Source organism: Mesoplodon densirostris, chromosome 1 (assembly GCF_025265405.1).
Source record: "Mesoplodon densirostris isolate mMesDen1 chromosome 1, mMesDen1 primary haplotype, whole genome shotgun sequence".
NCBI lineage: Eukaryota > Metazoa > Chordata > Mammalia > Artiodactyla > Ziphiidae > Mesoplodon > Mesoplodon densirostris.
In genome coordinates this window covers 31,405,001-31,424,519 of record NC_082661.1, presented here as the reverse complement: position 1 = coordinate 31,424,519, position 19,519 = coordinate 31,405,001, and the positions used below count along the sequence as shown (strand labels likewise).

Genomic DNA, 19,519 nt, shown 5'->3' with positions numbered 1-19,519 from the left:
TAAATACTTATGGGGGAGGGGGCCTGATGGCGCACTGCCTGGCACATAGTAGGCACTTCATAAATAAGAGTTGAATAAATGAATGAATGAACACGAGGTTCAGAGCTGAGAGATTCTGATTCACGTCTGAGCCACACCACCGATCTGTTTTGGGTCCTCAGGCAGGTCCCTGCTCCAAGCTGGGGCTCAGTGCCCTCCTCTGTCCAGTGGACACAATGATAACAGCCCCTGGTTGCTGGAAAGGCCTCAGGGGAGAAAGGATGTGAAAGTATGTTAGCACCTACTATGTGTAAGGCGCTGTGGGAGCGGCCTTGGGCTCTGCCCTCGGGAGCCATGCTCTGTCCGGGGACGTATGCCTGGGGCTCTCCTCCTGGCCGACACATTGTTGTGTGCCCCCCTTCTCCCCAGGCCCCCGTGCACCCCTGGACTCACCCTCCTGTCCACGCAGGCCACAGAGCGCCCGGCAAAGAGGCTGGCCACACCGCGGGCCACGTTGACCTCGTCACTCAGGATGTCTTCCCAGCGGTTATTGCGGAACTTGAACAACTTGTCCGTGTACGTGGCCACCCCTGGAGAGAGGAGGGAAGGGAGGGCTGGTGGCTGGTGCGGCACCTACCGCAGAGGTTGGGGCCACAGGTGGACGGGTCGCCTGCTGCACGGTGAGCGCTTGGGCAGCTGCGACCCCTCTCCTGAGGACACGCAGGGCTTCTCAGTTGAGAGAAGAGACTCTGAGGCTTATGAAAATGGCCAGCCCAGCCCTCAGGAGATTGGGAAGCCGTGTGCCCACTCCTGTGTGCTGAGCTGACCCTCAACACGGGGTCTTGGGGCCTGGAGCTGACCCGGGATCTCGTGGTCTGCCCTGCGCTCCTGCCGCGCCATGAGCACGACCCTGGGATTGCCAGTATTTCACGCCCAAACTCAACCAAGAACGTCTCTTTCTCCAGGAGCTGCTGCCTTCATTCTCTGCTGAATCACAGGACCTGATTTGGGTCTCAGAAGAAATAGTCCGGGCTGGCGGGTGGGTCTCTAAGTCCAGATCAAGGAAGGGGCTGGAAGTTGAGCTCTGACAGGTGTGTCACCAACACTCCAGGAAAACTGGATGGCAGTGGGGTCGGCACTCCGATGGGGTGAGGGTTTGTGGAGAGGCAATGGGCGCAGCCTGAGGGCAGCAGGTGACACAGTGGTCAGGAACTTGGGGTTTAGAGTAAATGGGACTGAGTCTCAGGCTCGGTTCTACCGAGATTCTACTTCTAGGCTCTAGTTGTTGACTTTGGGCAAGTCCGAGCCTCAGTTTCCTTATCTGGAATTGGGGACGACAATAATAACTTCATTCCAGCTTAATTCAAGGGGTAAATGAGATGATGCACCTGAAAGATTTAGCACGGCGCCACCCATCCCCCAAAGGGGTCGGAGGTCCTAGACAGAAGTGATTATTCCCGTTCATAGACGGGGGGACACTCTGAGGTGCTTCTGGGACCTCAGTTCTGCACTGCAGGGGTGCGGTGAGGGTGAGTGTGGGGAGAGTGAGTGTAAGAGTGAGAGTGTGAGGATAAGTGTGTGAAAGTGAGTGTGTAGGAATGCACAGGAGTGGGTGGGTGAGTGAGAATGTGAGTAAAAATGAGTGTGAGTGTGAGATCGAGTGAGTGTAAGAATGAGTGTGAGAGTGAGTGGATGAGTGTGAGTGTGTGCAGGTGAAGGCTGTGCACAGGAGGCTCCTCAGGTGGCTCTACCTGGGAGAGGACAAAGGGTGTGCTCTCTGAGTGGCCTCACACAGGGACCTCCTAAGACCCCGGGGACCCACAGGGGCTGGCGCATCGTCTGTGGGGCCTGGAGCTGGCCTTAGGGATGCTCGCCAGACTCCAGGGAGCTGGCACGGGGGCGGAGCTGTGCCACTCTGCCTGACCTTCCCGGTGGCACAGAGGAGGAGGGGAAGGCCCTTTCCCAGCAGAGCGGAAGGCAGATCCAGGAGTCCCGCAGGCGTCTATGGGGTGGGGCTTGGGCTGAGGGGCCGCAGCTGGGGTCTGCACAGAGCTGCTTGGCTTAGGAGGGCAGCCCACGGGGGCCGCTGAGGAGGCTGATCTGAACAGAAGCGCAGGTGCCGACTCAGAGGGCCTGAGCCTGTGTCCAGCTCTGACTCCCATTTGCTCGGGGCCTTGTCCAGTTGCTTAGACTCTTCGCAGCCTCGGTTTCCTCATCTGAGAGTTGGGGGTAACAGCTGTGCCTCCTCCCTCCCAGCATTGCTGTGGGAACTGCAGGCGAAAACTCTGGGGCCCCGGGTCGGCAGGCGGGGACTGTCCTCTGGCTGCTCTGTGCCACCCCGGGCCCCCGGGCCCTCATCGCAATCCCTGGGGACCAGATGTGTCTAGAGATTGCGATTTTTTTTTCCTTTCACGTGTCAGAAAAGTAACACAGTGCATACACCGTTTATTCCATAACACCCGCATCAGGGACTGGGGCAGCACCCTGTAATGAAACACATTAATACTTCTGCAGTGAAATATGTGAATAGTCACACTAGGTGGGACAAATAAAGCCCATAAATAGCTCACGTCAGCTCAGGCCAGGTTTTGCTATCAATTCGCTTTCCCACGAAGTTAAAAAAAGCATTTGAGACTTTCAGATTGTTCTGGATTTCAGGACTGCGGAAAAGGGACTGTGGCCTGAGACTGCCATCCTCACGGCTGTCCCCGAGGCAGCGGCAGCCTTGTCATCGCCTTCTGATGCCCGTGGGGCCTCCGAGGACGGCACTGCAGGCTTCCGGGTGCCCAGCTTTCACAACAGCGAGCGACCCTTGCCCTTCTCTGTCAAACCAGGGCCTCTTTAGACTCTACCTCCAGCTCGTCTAGTCCCACCTGAAATCCCGAGGTTAAACTCTACCAAAGCTTAGCCTAGGTGAGAAAGCAGCTGCCGGCAGCTGGGGCTCTGCAGAGCTCTGATGGGCACCTCTGCATTCAGCTGGAGAAATTTCTCAGGCCGCCGAGTTACTGCCTCAGCTAGACAAGAGGAAAAAACGAGCCCAGGGTGACTCTATCCCCCTCTCTTTGCCTCATCACCCCCAATTCCTCCTGCTCACATTTCCCAACATTTCCTAAAGTGTGCTTTGCTGAACCCTGGTCTCTGCCAGCTGCCTGGAGAAAAGATTTCGTGATCGTCTGTGTTCAGGAAAGACTGCACCTTCCATCCACCCTTGGAGATTCTCGGTGGACATCAGTCTATCGAAACTTTGAAAAGTCCTGCAATAAATCACGGGCTTAATTTGACTTAAGCCAGCCTTTCCCAAACACACGCGGCCATGGAACCCCTTTTTGCAGCTCACCTGTCAGCGTCCGGCAGAACTAGCCTTGTTCTTAGCAAACTGCTGCGCGGGGGTGTTGACTTCGGGCCACGTTCTGGGCTTTATGGCCAGAGGGGTTAGGGCGCCACGTACTGTTAGCCTCTTCCCCCGTTCCAGCCTCCTGGCTTCTGAGCTCACCAGGGACGCCCAGAAGAATAAACTAAGGTAGAATGTGCAACAGTGATGCACAGCCTTGTAGATCATAAATGGGAACAGCAAAATCAATGGCAGCCCTTCTGCAGGCAGAGGCCTGGAGGCCTGGGCGACAGGAGGGATGGGAGCCTGTGATTTAGGAAGAGCAAACGCTCTGGCAGCTGCAACCTGGGTAATTAGGTGTGTCAGGAAGACAGATAAACAGTGAGCTGTGTGGGTCGATGGCACTGGCAATAAACACCCAGCACTGGCCCCTGGCCCATGTCAGCGTGTAATCCCACCTTCTGGCTCCCTGTAGCTGCACTCTGCCCTGGGGCCACTCACTGAGTCGGAGGCAGCAGCTTGGGAAGAAGAGAGGCTGTTAGTTGTAGGAGAGAGGGGTTCTCCCGAGTCCCTGGGGGTGACTCCTACAGACCGGAGGCCTGGGAGAAACAGGCCGTTCAAGGGCAGGGTAGGGGGCTCTGGAGGTCATGGCCCCTCTGAGAGGCACATCTGAGGACTCCCATTCCCACCCAGACTTTGGCGTGTTGGCATTAAGGGAGCCTTGAAGGTCTCAGAGCCCAGTGGAACCGGCAGTTGTTGCCAGGTGGCCAGTTGGGAAGGCCAAGTGGAGGAGGCTCAAGGGCCCACCACTCCCTGCTGGGTGCTGGGGGAGGCCTCATGGAAGTAGGAGTCTCAGTCCCTCACTCAGGGCACTTATAGTTCATTTGACAACAGGAGGGATAGATAGGCAGAGGAGGTGCCATGGGACTGTGGTAAAACTAATACCACTTAACATTCCTACAGAGCTTTCTATGTGCCAGGCGCTTCACATACATTCACTCACTAACCCTCGCCACAAGCCCACAAGGTAGGTACTATTTTCAGGACCAATTTACAGATGAAGGACCTGAGGCACAAGAGGCAAGGGGACTTGCCTATGACTCCCCCAACTAGCAGAGCCCCGCAGAGACAACAGGACAGTACATCGCGGAGATGCTGTGAAATCAGGCCACAGTGATCAGGGAGGGCTTCATGACAGAGGGGGCACCTGAACCAAAGCATCAGAGTAACAGTAGCACGGCTCCAGTGTGCAGAGCACTGAGTATAATCAGGCTCTGCGTGAAGCACTTCTTGTTGTTTTACAATCATCATCTTGCCTAAGCCCCTCAGGCGCCTTGAAAGGTGGTGTAGCCCCATTTTACAGATGGAGAAATTGAGGGGCAGAGAGGTTAAGTCAATTGCCCAAGAGCCAGTGAGTGGTGGAGACAGAGTCAAACCCAGGTCTTTCTGATTCCAAAGCCTGTGCTTCTGAGCACTCACTCCACTGCCCGTTAGGCAGAGAGGAGGGGCGGTGCTAAGGCCAGGCGGGGAAGCATCGGCAAAGGCACAGAGGGGACACTGAGTTTGCCTAGAGGGGAGGGTTTGTGCAGGTGCAGGAGGAACAGCATGGCAGGCCAGGAGATAGCCACTAATCCAGCACTGAGGCTGAAGGGGCCATGGGTGGTTTCTGATCTGGGGAAGACAGTGTTTCTGGAAGATTCACCTGGCAGTGGAGTGAGATGTGGGTTAACAGGGGAGAAAATGAAGAGGGGAGGCCGCTTCTGGAGTAGCTCAGGCACGATCCCGGGTGACGCTACAGGGAAAGTGGGGAAGAAACGCTGGGTGCAGGAGGCTGGAGAAGGAGGGGCGGGAGGGCGTGGCTCGGTGTGGCAGATCAGAGCCAGTCCACAGTGTGGGGTTAGTGATGGAAGCAGGGACATCGGGCCAGCCGAGGGTGGAAGCAGGAGCTTGGCCTCTGAGGGGATCATAAGGTGGCCGAGAAGGCATGCCCAGGAGCTCGCTGGCCAGGAGGGATGGCAGCTTGCAGAGCAGTGAGGCTGGAGCTGGGGCGGAAGGGAAAGACCAGGCTTTCTTCCTTCTCAGTCTTCCTTCTTCCGTCCCAGGGAGAAGAGAGAAATCTGGTGACCCTCTGCCGAGTGCATCACCCACATTAGCTCAGTTGGTCCTCTCCATAGTCGCGTCAGGAAGATAGATTCTTTGTTTTACAGAGAGAAATCGGGCTCAGAGGGTTAAACCGTTTACCTGATGCACAGCTGTTGTTAAGTGGCAATGCCGAGCCTCAAACTGGGGTCTGACTGCAAAGCCCCCCAGCACATATTAAAGAGCTGGACAGATTATGGAGAACAGTACGGAGATTCCTTAAAAAACTAAAAATAGAGCTACTGTATGACCTAGCAATCCCACTCCTGGGCATATACCCAGAGAAAACCATAATTCGAAAGGATGCATGCACTCTGATGTTCACTGCAGCACTGTTTACAAAAGCCAGGACATGGAAGCAACCTAAATGTCCACTGACAGAGGGATGAATAAAGAAGATGTAGTACATATATATAATGGAATATTACTCAGCCATAAAAAGGAATGAAATAATGCCATTTGCAGCGGTATGGATGGACCTAGAGATTGTCATACAGAGTGAAGTAAGTCAGAAAGAGACAAATATCATATAATATCGCTTATATGTGGAATCTGGAAAAATGGCACAGATGAACTTATTTGCAAAGCAGAAATACAGTCACAGATGTAGAAAACAAACGTATGGTTACCAAAGGGGGAAGGGGGTGTGTGGGATGAATTGGGAGATTGGGATTGACACATATACACTACTATGTATAAAACAGATAACTAATGAGAACGCACTATACAGCAGAGGGAACTCTACTCAATGCTCTGTGGTGACCTAAATGGGAAGGCAATCTTAAAAAGAGTGGACATATGTATATGTAGAACTGATTCACTTTGCTGCACAGCAGAAACTAAAAATAAATAAATAAATAGCTGGGCGGGGGCTGGTGGAGGGCAGTCCTGGCTCCCGAGGAACCGCATTTTTGGTTAGGACCGAGGAAATGGATTTCAGGGCTCCATACTCTTTATGATGCTGCTTTGACAGCCTCATCCCATCCTTGCTTCTTCTGGGGCCACGTGGGAATGAGGCACAGTGGGGATGGGGCCGGGGAGCCTGAGCAGTTCATGTGCTCATCTCCCCAAATGGGATCATGCTGGGTGAGCTGAAAATCTGGGCCTCGTGCCCAAGGGAAACATGGCTGGGGATCAGGAGACCCTAGGATCCATTTTAGGGCTTAGAGGATCCTAGGAAAAGAGGGTGGAGCCTCAGGGTTAGTGTATGTCAGGCTTTACCAGGCACAGGAAGTCCTGGCCATCCTGGTAAAATGCAGATTCTGGTCTAGTCAGTCTGGGGTGGGGCCTGAGATTCTGCAAATTTATGAGCTTCCAGCTGTTGCCAGTGCTGGGCTGCAAAAGCTGCTTTGAGAAGCGAGGTGTAGAGCATCTGGGTGCAGCAGGAATGGGCCTGAGTGAAGAGCTGTGGACAACGGGTGCACTCTCAAGGCAGACTCATTTGCTGCGGTGGGCAGAAGAGCCTGGAAGTGCAAGGCGCCCCCGATTTCCATTCTTCTCTCTGGCGCAGTGACTGAAGCCTCCTCTCTGAGAGGTTACAAAAGCCCTGCTGAAGGCCTAAGTATAATATGAAGCTCAGAAGCCATCGAGAAAAGAGTCATAAATTCAAGTGAATAAAAGTAAAAATGTTCTGTGCTGCAAAACCCACCATGAGTGAAGACAAAAGGAAAATGACAAACAAGAGGAAACTATATGCAACTTGTATGACAGACAGAGGGCTGGTTTCCCTAAGTTATAAAGAGGTGCTACAAATCAGTACGAAGAAGGCTGATAATCAATAGAAAAAAGGGACTCAAATATAAAAAAATATGTTCAGCCTCGCTCATTTTAAGAAAAATGAAAACTACACTTAGATCCCAATTTTTTTCCTATCAGATTAGCAAATATTTTTAAAAATGATGACATGTATTGGTGAGACTATTGGGATGGGAAAGGCTCACTGGTATCAGGGCTGGTAGGAGTGTAATTAGGACTGTCCCTTTGAAGGACATGCCATGCCATCAAAACTACCCCTGTATAGTCCTTTGATGCAGCAATTCCATTTCTATGAACTTACCTTACAGATACACCTGGAATTGTGGAGAATGGCATGTTGTACAAGCTTATTCATTCGGTGGCACTGTTTGCAAGCAATCTAACTATTCATCAATGGAGGGCCAATTCAACAAATGGCAGATCTATACAGCGGAGTACTATACAGCCATAAAAAGAATGAGAAAGCTCTCTGTGTGCTGCTGTGAAATACTGTCCAAAGCTGATTGTTAAACAAAAAAGTAAGGGCAGCACTGTGAACAGAGCATGCTAATATTTGTGTAGGAAGGGAGGGAGGTATATGTAGATTGAAGATGGCGGATGGTCAGTGACCATTCTGCTGAACTGAATGAGTTAATAAATAAGGTAGGGTGTGGGGCTCACAGTCCACAGTGACCCATTCAGCACCATACTCCTATTACCCCAGGCCAGGTCACGTGGGCAGAAGAGCTCAGGGCCAAGCCGAGCAGCAGCTGGAGTAGCCAGCGCAGGAACTCTGAGGGATGGGCTCTGGGCAGGAGCTGCAGGAGGTCCTGGGTTCCTGGATGTGGAGGGGGTGTTGGAGCGGGCCTCTTGTCTGCCTTTGTCCTGCACACACTCCTACCTGGTTTTTTACAGAGTAGTGTTGCCTGAAACACACTGGCTAGTACTCTTCCAGGTCAGTTAAGCTGTACGCTGCTTTCCTGGCCCAGGCCTCTTGGGATTGTGGTCAGTCTTCCTCTGTTCCCTCCCTCTTACCACTTTCCAGTTCTTAACCCTTGAGCTGTGCCTACCTGATACCCTCATCTGTGTGGTGTCTTATTTACATGATGGCCTTTTCCTCTTTCTGCTCCAAGAGTTCTCTCTTCAAGCGGCCGGGAGGGAGGCCTGTGGCCCCTCCATCCAGGACGTTTCTAAAGTCTCTGCCTTTCTTCAAGCCACAGAATTATAACAGCTGTTGCTTAGAGAGCATGGATTAGGTCCTAGACACCATAATAAGTACTTCTCATTCATTATCTCAGCTGTTCATTCAAATATATATATTAAATGTTTATGGGCTTCCCTGGTGGCGCAGTGGTTAAGACTCCGCCTGCCAATGCAGGGGACAGGGGTTCGAGCCCTGGTCCGGGAAGATCCCACATGTCGCATAGCAACTAAGCCCGCGAGCCACAACTACTGAGCCCATGCGCCACAACTACTGAAGCCCACGTGCCTAGAGCCCATGCTCCGCCATAAGAGAAGCCACCGCAATGAGAAGCCTGCGCACCGCAACGAAGAGTAGCCCCCGCTCGCTGCAACTAGAGAAAGCCCGCGCACAGCAACGAAGACCCAACAAAGCCAAAATAAATAAATAAATAAAATAAATTAAAAAAAATGTTTACTAAGTGACATAAGCATTTCTTTGGTCCTGGAGATACAACAGAAAACAGGACAAAGTTTCTGTCCCCATGGTGTTTAGCAGAAGAGTAGAAGAGATGAACAACAAACAAATAAATAACATATTTTCAGACAGCAGTAAGTGCTCTGAAGAGAAATAAAGCAAGTTAAGGGCATAGGGAGTGATAGGGTACGGTCTTAAGTCTTTCAGGGAAGACCTCATCTGAGAAAGGGCCTGAATGAAGGGAAGGAGTGAGCCTTGAGAACAACGGTGGGAAAAGCATTTTAGGCGGAGGGAACAGCAAGTACTAAGGCCTCGGGTAGGAAAGCGGCGAGCAAGAGGAGGAGTGGAGGAAACGGAGCCAGAAGGGCGACTGGCTCACAGCCTGGGGTGTGTGGCGGGTGACGGTAAAGACTTTGGATACAGTCTGTGGGGCTACTGGAGGGAGTTGAACTTATGAAGTTGTTATGATTTCCCTGTACTACAGGTGAAGAGGTTGAGACCGAGAGAGGTCAAGCATCTTGCCCAAGGTCACCCAGTAGGTGAGGGGCATGTCCCAGGTTTGTACAGACTGACTCCCACGGGACACTGCCAGGATGCAGGACCCCAGTGCTGACATCCTAAAAGCTGGCTGAGGGACAGGGTGGGTTCGTCCTTCCAGAGGTCTCTCCAATGCTTGGGCACAGGCTAAAGGAGCCCCCAGTCATAAGCCACGGGCAGGTGTGGGCTGGCTGGGGCTCCTGGAGAGGATCGCCAGTTCCTCACTGTGGGCAGGGTGGCAATGGCTGAGCGTCATGCCAGCTGGACCCAGGGAAGTGCTGACCTGGCACAGATGGCTCCACACCCCACCCACTGTCGATGAATCAACTGAGTCACTCAACGGAAGAATTAACTCAAACCCACAGAAGGTCACTGGGAGGTGCACGCCTGGGGCTGAGGCTGGGGGCAGTGTCACCCTCACCCCAGCTCTGGGGGCCGAGCGCCAGCCCCTCCCAGAGGGACCTTCCTGGGGGCTCCATTTGCCTGCCTCTTCTTGTCTTCCCTCTGTTGGCAAACCTTCTCTCAGGCCAAATGCTTGTGCCTGGTCTGTTCTTCCTGGAGTTATTTATCAAGTTTTAATTGTACTCTTAGGATGGGCCAGAGGGAGGCACAAAGTAACCAATACGTGGACTTTGCCCTTGAGGAACTTAGTGGCTAGGAGAGTGAAGTCAGATTCCTAGAGAAATGTAAGACTGCACTGGAGAGACAGGGCAGGATTTTTGTCTGTTATATTCACTGGGGCATCATCAGTGCCTAGAATAGTGCCTGGCATACGGTAGGTGCTCAGTAAATACTTACCCAATGAGTGAATACATTAGTGAGTAAATGGGGTGATGGTTAGGCTGGGCACGGAACCAACATGATTCTGGGGTATTGCTGTCAACCTCGACTGCACGAGGGAATCACCTGGAAAGCTTTCCAATCTGATAACTGGGTCCCACCCCCAGAGGTTCAGATTGGCCTGGACTGGGATGCTCCTTGGGAACTGGGCACGTTAAAGCTCCTCAGGAGATTCTAGTGTGCAGCCTGGGCTGAGCACCGCTGCTCGAGAATTCACGATGAAACGCTCTAAGAGCGTGGGGGGGGCTGCTGCTTCGAGACACCTGACGGTCGGGTCCCAGCCCCGGTGCTCCGTGTTCAGTGAGTAGGAAGAGTCTGTCCCCTTCCTCTGGCATCGTGCCCACTGAGCCCACGTTAAACACCTCCTTTCTCAGTTCTCCCCATTTCTGCGTCCCTCCAGCATCTTCCTGGGCACTCACTCCTTCCACAGCCGTCCCTTGCTGCTGTTCCCCTCCTGACCTTGCCCCACATTAAAGGTTGATCAGCCCATCAATTAATTGTGTCCTAATCCAATCTTGGCTTGGCTGGAGAGAGGGCAGTAAATCCAGCTGGGTAATCATGCCCTGATATTTGTGTAGGGATAATTACTATCTCTCAGGCCTCACTTGGTAGCAAGATGAGATGAAAACCCATAAAACACCACTTGGGGCTGTGGCTCATTGTTTCTCGGCTGCACAAAGCTGGCTGTCAGCCAGTCAGCTCCGCCTGCCCCTGCCCCTGGCACCAGCCCCAACCCCTTCCCTTGCCATTCATGCACATGGCAGGGCTCAACAGCAGGGGCAGTCTGGGGCTGGATCCTGGCTTGGGCTCAGCAACCAGCAGGGGCAACATTATGGGCCCAGGGTAAAGCCAGAGAGAGAGAGAGAGAGAGAGAGAGAGAGAGAGAGAGAGAGAGAGAGAGTGTGTGTGTGTGTGTGTGTGTGTGTGTGTGTGTCTATGGGAGCAGGGAAGGTGGTCCCCACAGCCAGGCGATCACCTGCCTCCAGGAGGTTGGGAGGGTCCAGAATGGTGAATTCACAGGTCTGAACCACAAGGTGTTGTTCAGACCAACCCAGATGCTGCCATCTGGAAGAGTGCAGTGCATGTCCAACCTGGCCCCAAAGGGGCACTGGGCCCTGCATCCTTCAGGAGGAAGCCATGGCCTGGGACTTCCCTGCAGATGTTATGGCCCCATGGGAGCAGACTTCCACCTGCAGCCCCAAGAACACAGTCCCCCAACTCAGGAAACACTGAGCACCAACCAGGAGCCTGGCTCTCCACGAGGCCCCGAGGGCATCGGATTGAGTAAGGCCATACAGTGTGTTGATTCAAAGGATGGATCTGGAGTCAAACACTTGGGTTTGAATCCTGGGACTTAACAAGGTGTGTGGCCTTGGGCAAGTCATATGACCTCACTGTGCCTCAGTTTCCTCAACTATAAAGTGGGCCACACCAGTACCTACCTAATTGAGCTATTGTGAGACTTAAATGAGATGATTAATACAAAGTGCTTAGCTCCTGGCCCGGCACATAGTAGGTGCTACTTAAGTATTAGTTGTTATCATTACTCTTGCTATTATGTAGCCTTCTGGGCATCAGTTTCCCTCAGCCATTCCTTGGTGTGTAGGACCTCACTACTCAAAGTGCGGTCCCTGGACAAGCAGCAGCATCATAGCCTGAGAGCATGTTAGCAATGCAGGATCTCAGGGCCTAGCCAGGCCTGCTGAGTCAGAATCCGCATTTACACAAGAGCCGAAGTGACTGGGATGGCACTCTGGGCTAGGACAGGCCCCAGACCTGTCTTGCACCAAGTTGTAGCCCCAGCACCTGCCGCCTCTGGTCTGGCACGCTGTAGGTGCTCTGCAGGAATGTGCGGTGAAAAAACGAGCTCAGCTGAAAGCTATGGGGGCCTTTGAAGGATTTCAAAGCATTTTAGTTCCCTGGAAGCAGCACAGAGGGCTATGCCAGGGAGTCGTCTGCGGGCTATGGGCGTGAGAAGTGCTGAGTGGCTGAGCCACCAGGAGTGGGGGAGAAGGGAGGAGGGCTCAGTTAGGAGGACGGGGCTGCCGCTCGGACTGGGAGGGGAGGAGGACGTAAAGTCCGAGGTTGGGGACAGGTCTTCTGCTCAAGGCCTCCCTCTCCAGGGGCTGGGAGGTGAGAAACAGCTTCACGCATAAGAGAAGAACGGGTCCACCTGGGGCTGTCTCTGTTGGGACGGAGTGAGGTCCTGGGGAAGCCAGTGACAGTAAGCTAGTGCCGGGAGGAAGAAGGTGGGGGCCGGGGGAGGCCCGAGGCCCCCAGCCCTTACCGGAGAAGGCATTATTGGTGTTGAGGAAGTAGATCTCCTCACGGCCATCCCCGTCGATGTCGCAGGCTGTGACCCCGATGGCGTTGCCCTGCCGGTCCCGCAGTGCGTAGTAGGGGGAGCTGCGCTCGTCCACTGCGATGTTCACCAGCCGCTTCTGGGCCCGGTCGTACTTCAGAACCAGGTTGGGGCCATTGTACCTGGAAGAGGAAGGGGGAGGGGACGTTGGGGGGAGCAGCTGGGCCCACCTGACTCTATCCAACCAGAGCAGTGGGCTCAGAGTCTTCCCGGACAGGTCTATGTGGGGACAAATCAGCCCCAGAACGTTCCTGGGGAACCGCTGTATTCCTGGGGAACCCTTGGCCGCCTTGCCTTGGGGTCCCCGGGTATTTGACGAGTGTCCCTGAATCAGACGTGGACCGAAGCAAAGTGAGAGTCAACAGGTCCCACGTGGGATGCAAATAAGGAGCAGGGTGGTGGAGGGGAGTGGGCAGTCGATAAGCCCCTTACCATAGGCTTTGCTGAAATAAACTCCCTGACATTTATCTTGCTAATTTCAATGTAAAAGGCACTTTCATATTTATGATCTCACTAATTTAAATTTAACAACAATCAAGTGAGGTAGGCATGGGAGTCTGCATTATTAACCCATTTTGCAGATGAGGCAACTGATGAACTTCATCAGGGAAAGTGAGGCTCAGAGAGGTTGAGTGCTCTTCTCAAGGTAACACAGTTAGTAAGCGTCAGGTGCTGGAACTCAAACCCAGGCCCTCTCTGCTAACCCAAGGGACCTGGAGTGAATTCTGGAAGCACAGAAGGCTTTGTCATTGAGGTTTGGAATGACCCTCTCTTGACAGAAAGTCCCAGCATTTAAACAGTAGGATGAAACTGGCATCCCAGACAGGAGATTACAAATGTACCTAAAGTCATCAGGTGGACCTGCTGGATCGCTTTGTCCAAGGCACTGGAAGGAAAAGATTACAGAGCTCCTCAGTCCTCATCCTTCTGTCGTCTGACTCTCCTGCAACCACGCGACCTCCCTGATGCGTGCTCTTGCCTCAGGGATTCGCACTTGCTGTTCCCTCCGCCCAGGATGCTTTTCCTCCTGGTACCCACGTGGCTGCCTCCCTCCTTCACGTCCTTCAGGCCCTCACGCAATCTTCCCTTCTCTGAGAGGCCTTCCCGCCCACATTCCTGAAACCTGCAACCACCGTCACCCCGTACCCTCGCCGCTCACCCCTGCTCTCTTTCCCACGGCTTTTACCACCGGTTGACCGTTCTCTAGCTTCCTATTTAGCTCTTCCTTCTCTGTCTGGTCCTGCTAGAATGTCAGCTCCACAAGGGCAGAACTTTTTGTCTGTTTTGTCCCCCAGGACCTAGCACAATGCCTGGCACACAATAGGTGCTCAGTAAATCCTTGCTGACTGCTTGAATGAGTGGATCCTCAGAGCCCATGTCTGCGTCATAAGGGCTTAGGTGTCCCATGGTCGACTTCTTCCCATTGCCTTTCCACGTGGTGAAAGTGGTGTGTTCAAGGTCACCCCCAGGCAGCACAGCCACCAATGTCTGGACTCCTCCCTCCTCCTGGAACACCTGTCAGGCTCTCCAAAGGAACCTGGCCAACCCCCATCCATTAGTCCCCGGGCTACTGCCTTTGTTTGAACCTGAGTGTGTACATCCCGAGTGAAGTTCAGCTGCCAGCCTCTGGACGGTCCCCAGCCACAGACACTGTGGGGAGGGAGGAAAGAACTCTCCAAGGTCTTTGAGAGAAATCATTTCTTGCTTTCCTGAAACAGAACCAATTTAGCCCTTTGTCACCAAGATGCAGAGCCAGTGAAGTTTGGGGGATGCTGAGTGACTGGCCACGTGCTTTCTGGCATCCACAGTGTGCGAAAGGGGAGATGGAGCTTACTGGGGGCTGAGTCAGCACTCGGTAATGGGAGGTTGTGCCTCAGACACCTTGACAAAGAGTGTCTGAGGGCTGTGCGTCGAAGGCACAGCATGACCTATGGGACGTGTCTAGGCAGCAGAGATGGAACACTTGGGTTCCAGCACCGTCAGCAGCTGGCTCCAGCCCCCAGGGACAGGAAGTGCCTTGTGGGTGCTAAATACTAGGCCTCAAAGTCTCCAGGTCTTCTGTTTACCACCATTACTGCTCCTCACAAGACAGTACAGTTCTGCGGCGCTAGGCCTTGCTAAAAGCACTTTCCCATGCATTGCCTCACCTGAGCCCTAGTAATCCCAGAAAGAAGGTAGAGAAGGCATTTTTCTAGAAGAGGAAACAGAGGGTCAGAGAGGCAAAGTGAGGTCACACAGCTCGTACATGGCAGCACTAGGCTTCTAACTGTCTTCAGGTCCAACCCTGTGCTCTTTCCACACTGCCTGTGATGCCAACATTCTTTGTCCTCTGCATTTCTTTTTTCTGGTGGCCTCTCCCAAAGCAGCGACGTGGGAAATGCCCAAGAACTTCATGTAAAGTGGAGATAATAACCCTACATTTCTATTGCACTTTACAGTTTATAAAACACTTTCTCAGGGCTTCCCTGGTGGCGCAGTGGTTGAGAGTCCGCCTGCTGATGCAGGGGACACGGGTTCGTGCCCCGTTCAGGGAAGATCCCACATGCTGCGGAGCGGCTGGGCCCGTGAGCCATGGCCGCTGAGCCTGCGCGTCTGGAGCCTGTGCTCCGCAACGGGAGAGGCCACAACAACGAGAGGCCCGTGTACTGTAAAAAAAAAAAAACAACCCCCCCCCACTTTCTCAGCCTTGATTTCATTTGCTTCTCTGCATGTCTTGACTCTTCCAGAGGTTAGTTTTGTGACCTTAGGCTGGTCAGTTCCCCTCTCTAGGTTCTGAGTTTCTCTTCTGCAAAACGAGAGTTGGACTACATCAGAGGGTCACAAAATGTGTGGACAAATGAGGGCTTGGGGACGGGCTTCTGGGCCCTCTCCTCTCAGTTTCATCCAGAGCATTTCTATGTTGACGCATTTTATTTTACGCATCACATTCCATAAAGTGTTGTTTAAACAAGGGATTCCAGAGCCAGCGTTTAAAAGGCACTGGACTAGAAGCTGTGTGCGAGCACTTCTTGGTCTAATGCTTTTGAAATAGTGCCTCGAGTCTAACCCACCTCAGGAGATGGACAGAGCGGGCGTGGCTCCCCTCCAGGCTGTGGCTGAGGAGCCTCCACATGAAGTCCAGCACGGACACCCCTCCTTCGCACCCCCTGTCCCTTGGGTCTCCTCCAAGGAGAATGTCTTTACCATCCCCAGTGTGGGGAGAGGCCATGGCCTCTGCACCTGTTGGAGGCCAGTCCTTTCACCCTGAATGGGGGGTGATGGGCGTGCACACAAGGTCCCTGCTCCCATGGTGGTGGCCCTGGGGGAGTGGATGGCCCTGGACCATCTCTTGTTTGAAGGACTTGGGGGTGCTAGTTCCAGGGTACTCCCTAAGGCGTAGAGGGGTAGGGGTACTAGGCTGGCTCAAATCCTCCATCTGTTACAGAATGAGCACGTGCTGCAGAATCCTCCCAAGCCTACATGGCAGCCTGGGATGAATCCTGACACTCTGTCCCCTTGCGTCCCCCCCCCCGCCCCCCCCCCACCTCCAGGGACTACAGATACAAAGCCAAACCAAGGGCTCCTAGGTAGGGGTCCCAGCAAGACGGGGCACAAGGCTGGGAGGTGGGGCATGGAGTTGCCTCTCCTTCCCCCCACCCAGGCTGCCCTTGGCTGGGTCTGCTGCACTGATATCCTAGCCTCTCACAATCTCCCCCCAGGACAGCCAGCCTTATCCCCTCCCCCTCTTCTCCATGGGGCTGACACTCCAGTTGGTTCCATGCCATCCCGCCCCTCCCTACCATCCCGCCCTACACCCCTCACACAAAGCCTGCCCCAGCTGCCTGGGCTGGATGTGATCTTCTCTTCCCTGGACAGCCACAGCATTTTGCACCTTGCTTGTTACCACGAGGCAGAGTTGTTTGTGTTCCAACATCACTTCCCCTCATTAAAACATATGCTTCTTGAGCCGAGGAAGCATGTGCATACATCTCTGTGTTTGCTGTGCCTAGAGCCATGGTTGGCAGAGAGAAGATGCCCAGCAAGTGTCTGTCATAAAAGTGAGTGAGTGAGCGATAAAGGAAAGTAATCTTGGGTGGCATTCACAGAGCAGTCACCACGTGCCAAGCACCCTTGTAATTACTTTACACCCACTACTTCATTTCATCCTCATGACAATCCTAGGATTTTACAGATGTGGAGACTGAGGTTCAGAGGTTAGCCACAGTCCCACCACGGTCCTTCCGGGGCTGCAGTTCCCACAAGTCGGGGGAGCTGGATGCGAGGGATGTGGGACTTCACGTTTCCTCTCTCTGACACCTGTCCGAGATTGTTGGGCACTTCTAGAAATTCAGGAGGCTTTGAAGCTCAATTAAAGCTTCAAAGCTGGGTCTGCTGCACTGATATCCGAGCCTCTCACAAGGCTCGTGCAACTCCGTGCCCCACCTCCCAGCCTTGCGCCCTGTGTTGCTGGGACCCCTACCTAGCTTAGGAAGCTTAGGAAGTGGGACAGGGTCCTGTGTTCTTGAAAAGCAGCTGTGACTTCATAATATCAAAGGTTGGGCCAGCAGGCACAAGTGATTGGCTCAGTGGAAATTAAAAAATCTGCTTGCGAGTACACCAGTGGGGCACAGCCTATCCTTGTGTGAGTGCCGTCCAGTTTTCACGCTGGTCCACTGCTGTCGACAGGGAAGGGCCTTGGGGTCAGGCCAAGAAGAGCAGCCTGGGCGTGGGGTCCTGGGCCTGCCACTTCCTGGCTCTGACCTTGAGCTTGTCACTCAATTCCTCTAAGCTTCAGCTTCCTCAACTATAACTCTGTGAGGATAAGAGACAGTGTGTGTGATAACACTTGGTAAACTGTGAAGAGGCACACAATTATAAGTTCTCATCATTATTTAAAAAAAAAAGCCGAGGAACAATCTCTCACTCTCTAGAGCGATCACTTCGAGTTTCCAAACACACACTAATATTTCTCATCCCCAAACATCCCACCTGTGACCTCTCATCTTCCGCTGGGATGTTTCTTCATTCCCCTTTGTCACTAAACTCAGAGATGTCTTCACAAGTGCTCTCCGTTTTCTTACCCCCAATCCACACTCCACCCCCAACTCCAGCAAAGCTGCCCTTGTTATGGTCATTGGTGGCTTTCATGAGGCCACAAATAGGGATGCCCTTTCTGTCCCATCTCCTGGGGACTCTCAGCTGTATCTGGCACAGCGGCCTGGGCTCTCCACCACTTGCCTCTTAGAACACTCTGCTCTCTTGGCTCTGAGGATGCCATCCCCCTCTGGTTTTCTTTCTTTCTCTCTGGTTCCCCCTCCTTCTCCTCTTCGTAGGCACTTCCTCCTCTCTCTGCCTCTTAATGTTGGAGTCCCCAGGCCTGGTCCAGGAGCCCCTTCTCCTCTCTCCATCCCCTTTCACTAGGGGATAATATCCATCCCCATGACTGACAACTCCCAAATTTATATCTCCAACCCAAATCCCCAGTCCAACCTCAGACTCATATATCCGACTGCCTACCTGACATCTCCCCCTGCATGCGCCACAGTCATCTCCGATGGAATGTGACCAAAATGGAACTATTGATCGCTCCTCCCCGCTCCTCCCTGCAATGGGCATCCAAATACCAAAGCCAGAAAGCTGGTGTCAGCCTTGGTTTTCCCACTTCCTTGACTTTACGTCTAATTCATCAGTCAATCCTGTCATTTCTACCTCTTAAAATATTTCAAATCCTTTCTCTTCTTTCCTCCTCCACTGCCACCATCTCTGGAGAGCCTCCTTTCTCTGCTTCCCCACTTCCCCCACCAGTTGAAATCCCCCACACCATAGCCAGTCATCTTTTAACACATAAATCAGATCAGCCATTCTCCTGCCTAAAACCCTGTGGTGGTTTCCCATTATGTTGGAATGAAACCCAGACCCTTTATCATGCCTGGCCTGGGAGCCTATTTGGTTTGCTGCCTGCCTTGCTGACCTCATAAAGCCACACCATCTCTCTTTCAGCTCCTAAAGGTCCAGCAGGCAGGTCCCCACCCTCTGACCAGAGCACCCTCTCTCCACCTCTCTCCTGGGCCGGTTTCATCTCATCCTTTAGGTCTCACCTTGAAAGGCATCTCGGAGAGACCTTCTCTTCCTCTGTATTCCAGTCACGGCATCTTCTGTCCTACTCTGGTTTGGTTACCTATGTATTGCCCATTTCTCCCAGAAAACCATAAGCTTCAGGAGGGCAGGGACTGTGTCTGCTGTGTTCACTTCTGTGTCCCCATCACCTAGGGCGTAACAAGCACTCAATAAATACTTGTAGAGAGAATGAAAGAGAAGGAGCCTCTGGGAGGTACCAGATCATCACTGGGGGACCGAGCAAAGTCAACTGAGCCACCAGTCTCTTGCTTGGTCTTTGATCCTCTACTTACATTAGTCCCCAAGTTAGGTACAAACATGGTAATGACACCAGGAGGAGGCCAGGAGCTGGTGTCCTGAGTAAGGGTGAGAGAGAGTAACAAGGTATTATAGATAAAGACAGAGGACCAACCTTTCTCTCTGTTGAGAATTATTGACCTATGTGAAAAAAAATCATTTAGGTAGTTACATAAAGGGGAAGCCAGATGAAGGGATGTAATGATTATTGGGTACCTACTATATATTAGATACTGTGCTACGTAGTTTACACAAGATATCTCACTGTACATAAATAGAAACTTTTCTGAAATTTGAAAAATATACTACTTTGAAAACTAAGAATAGGGAACTTTTTTCATTAAAAAGGAAAATAATGAAAAATATATAGCTATTCAACATTATAATCAGGGGAGAGACGCAGGGAGACAGACAGATGCACGTATAAATCCGAATGCAAGAGAGAGACACACAAGAATATAGAAAAATGGAAACTGAGGGACAGTGAAGCCCTGAGCATAGAGAGAAAAACACTGTAAACACAGATAAAGAGATTGGCCTGTAAAGA

The 19,519-nt window shown here is 52.6% G+C and overlaps 1 protein-coding gene across 1 annotated transcript in view; it reads right to left on the bottom strand.

The window, feature by feature from the left end:
- Positions 1-19,519, bottom strand: part of CRTAC1 (cartilage acidic protein 1) — a 118,826-nt gene that overhangs the window by 39,625 nt on the left and 59,682 nt on the right. Inside the window, exons 2-3 of the mRNA XM_060109760.1 lie at positions 12,505-12,701; positions 433-569 (exon numbers count right to left, since the gene is read on the bottom strand). Coding sequence (XP_059965743.1) covers positions 433-569; positions 12,505-12,701 — 334 coding nt within the window. The remainder of the gene's footprint in view (positions 1-432; positions 570-12,504; positions 12,702-19,519) is intronic.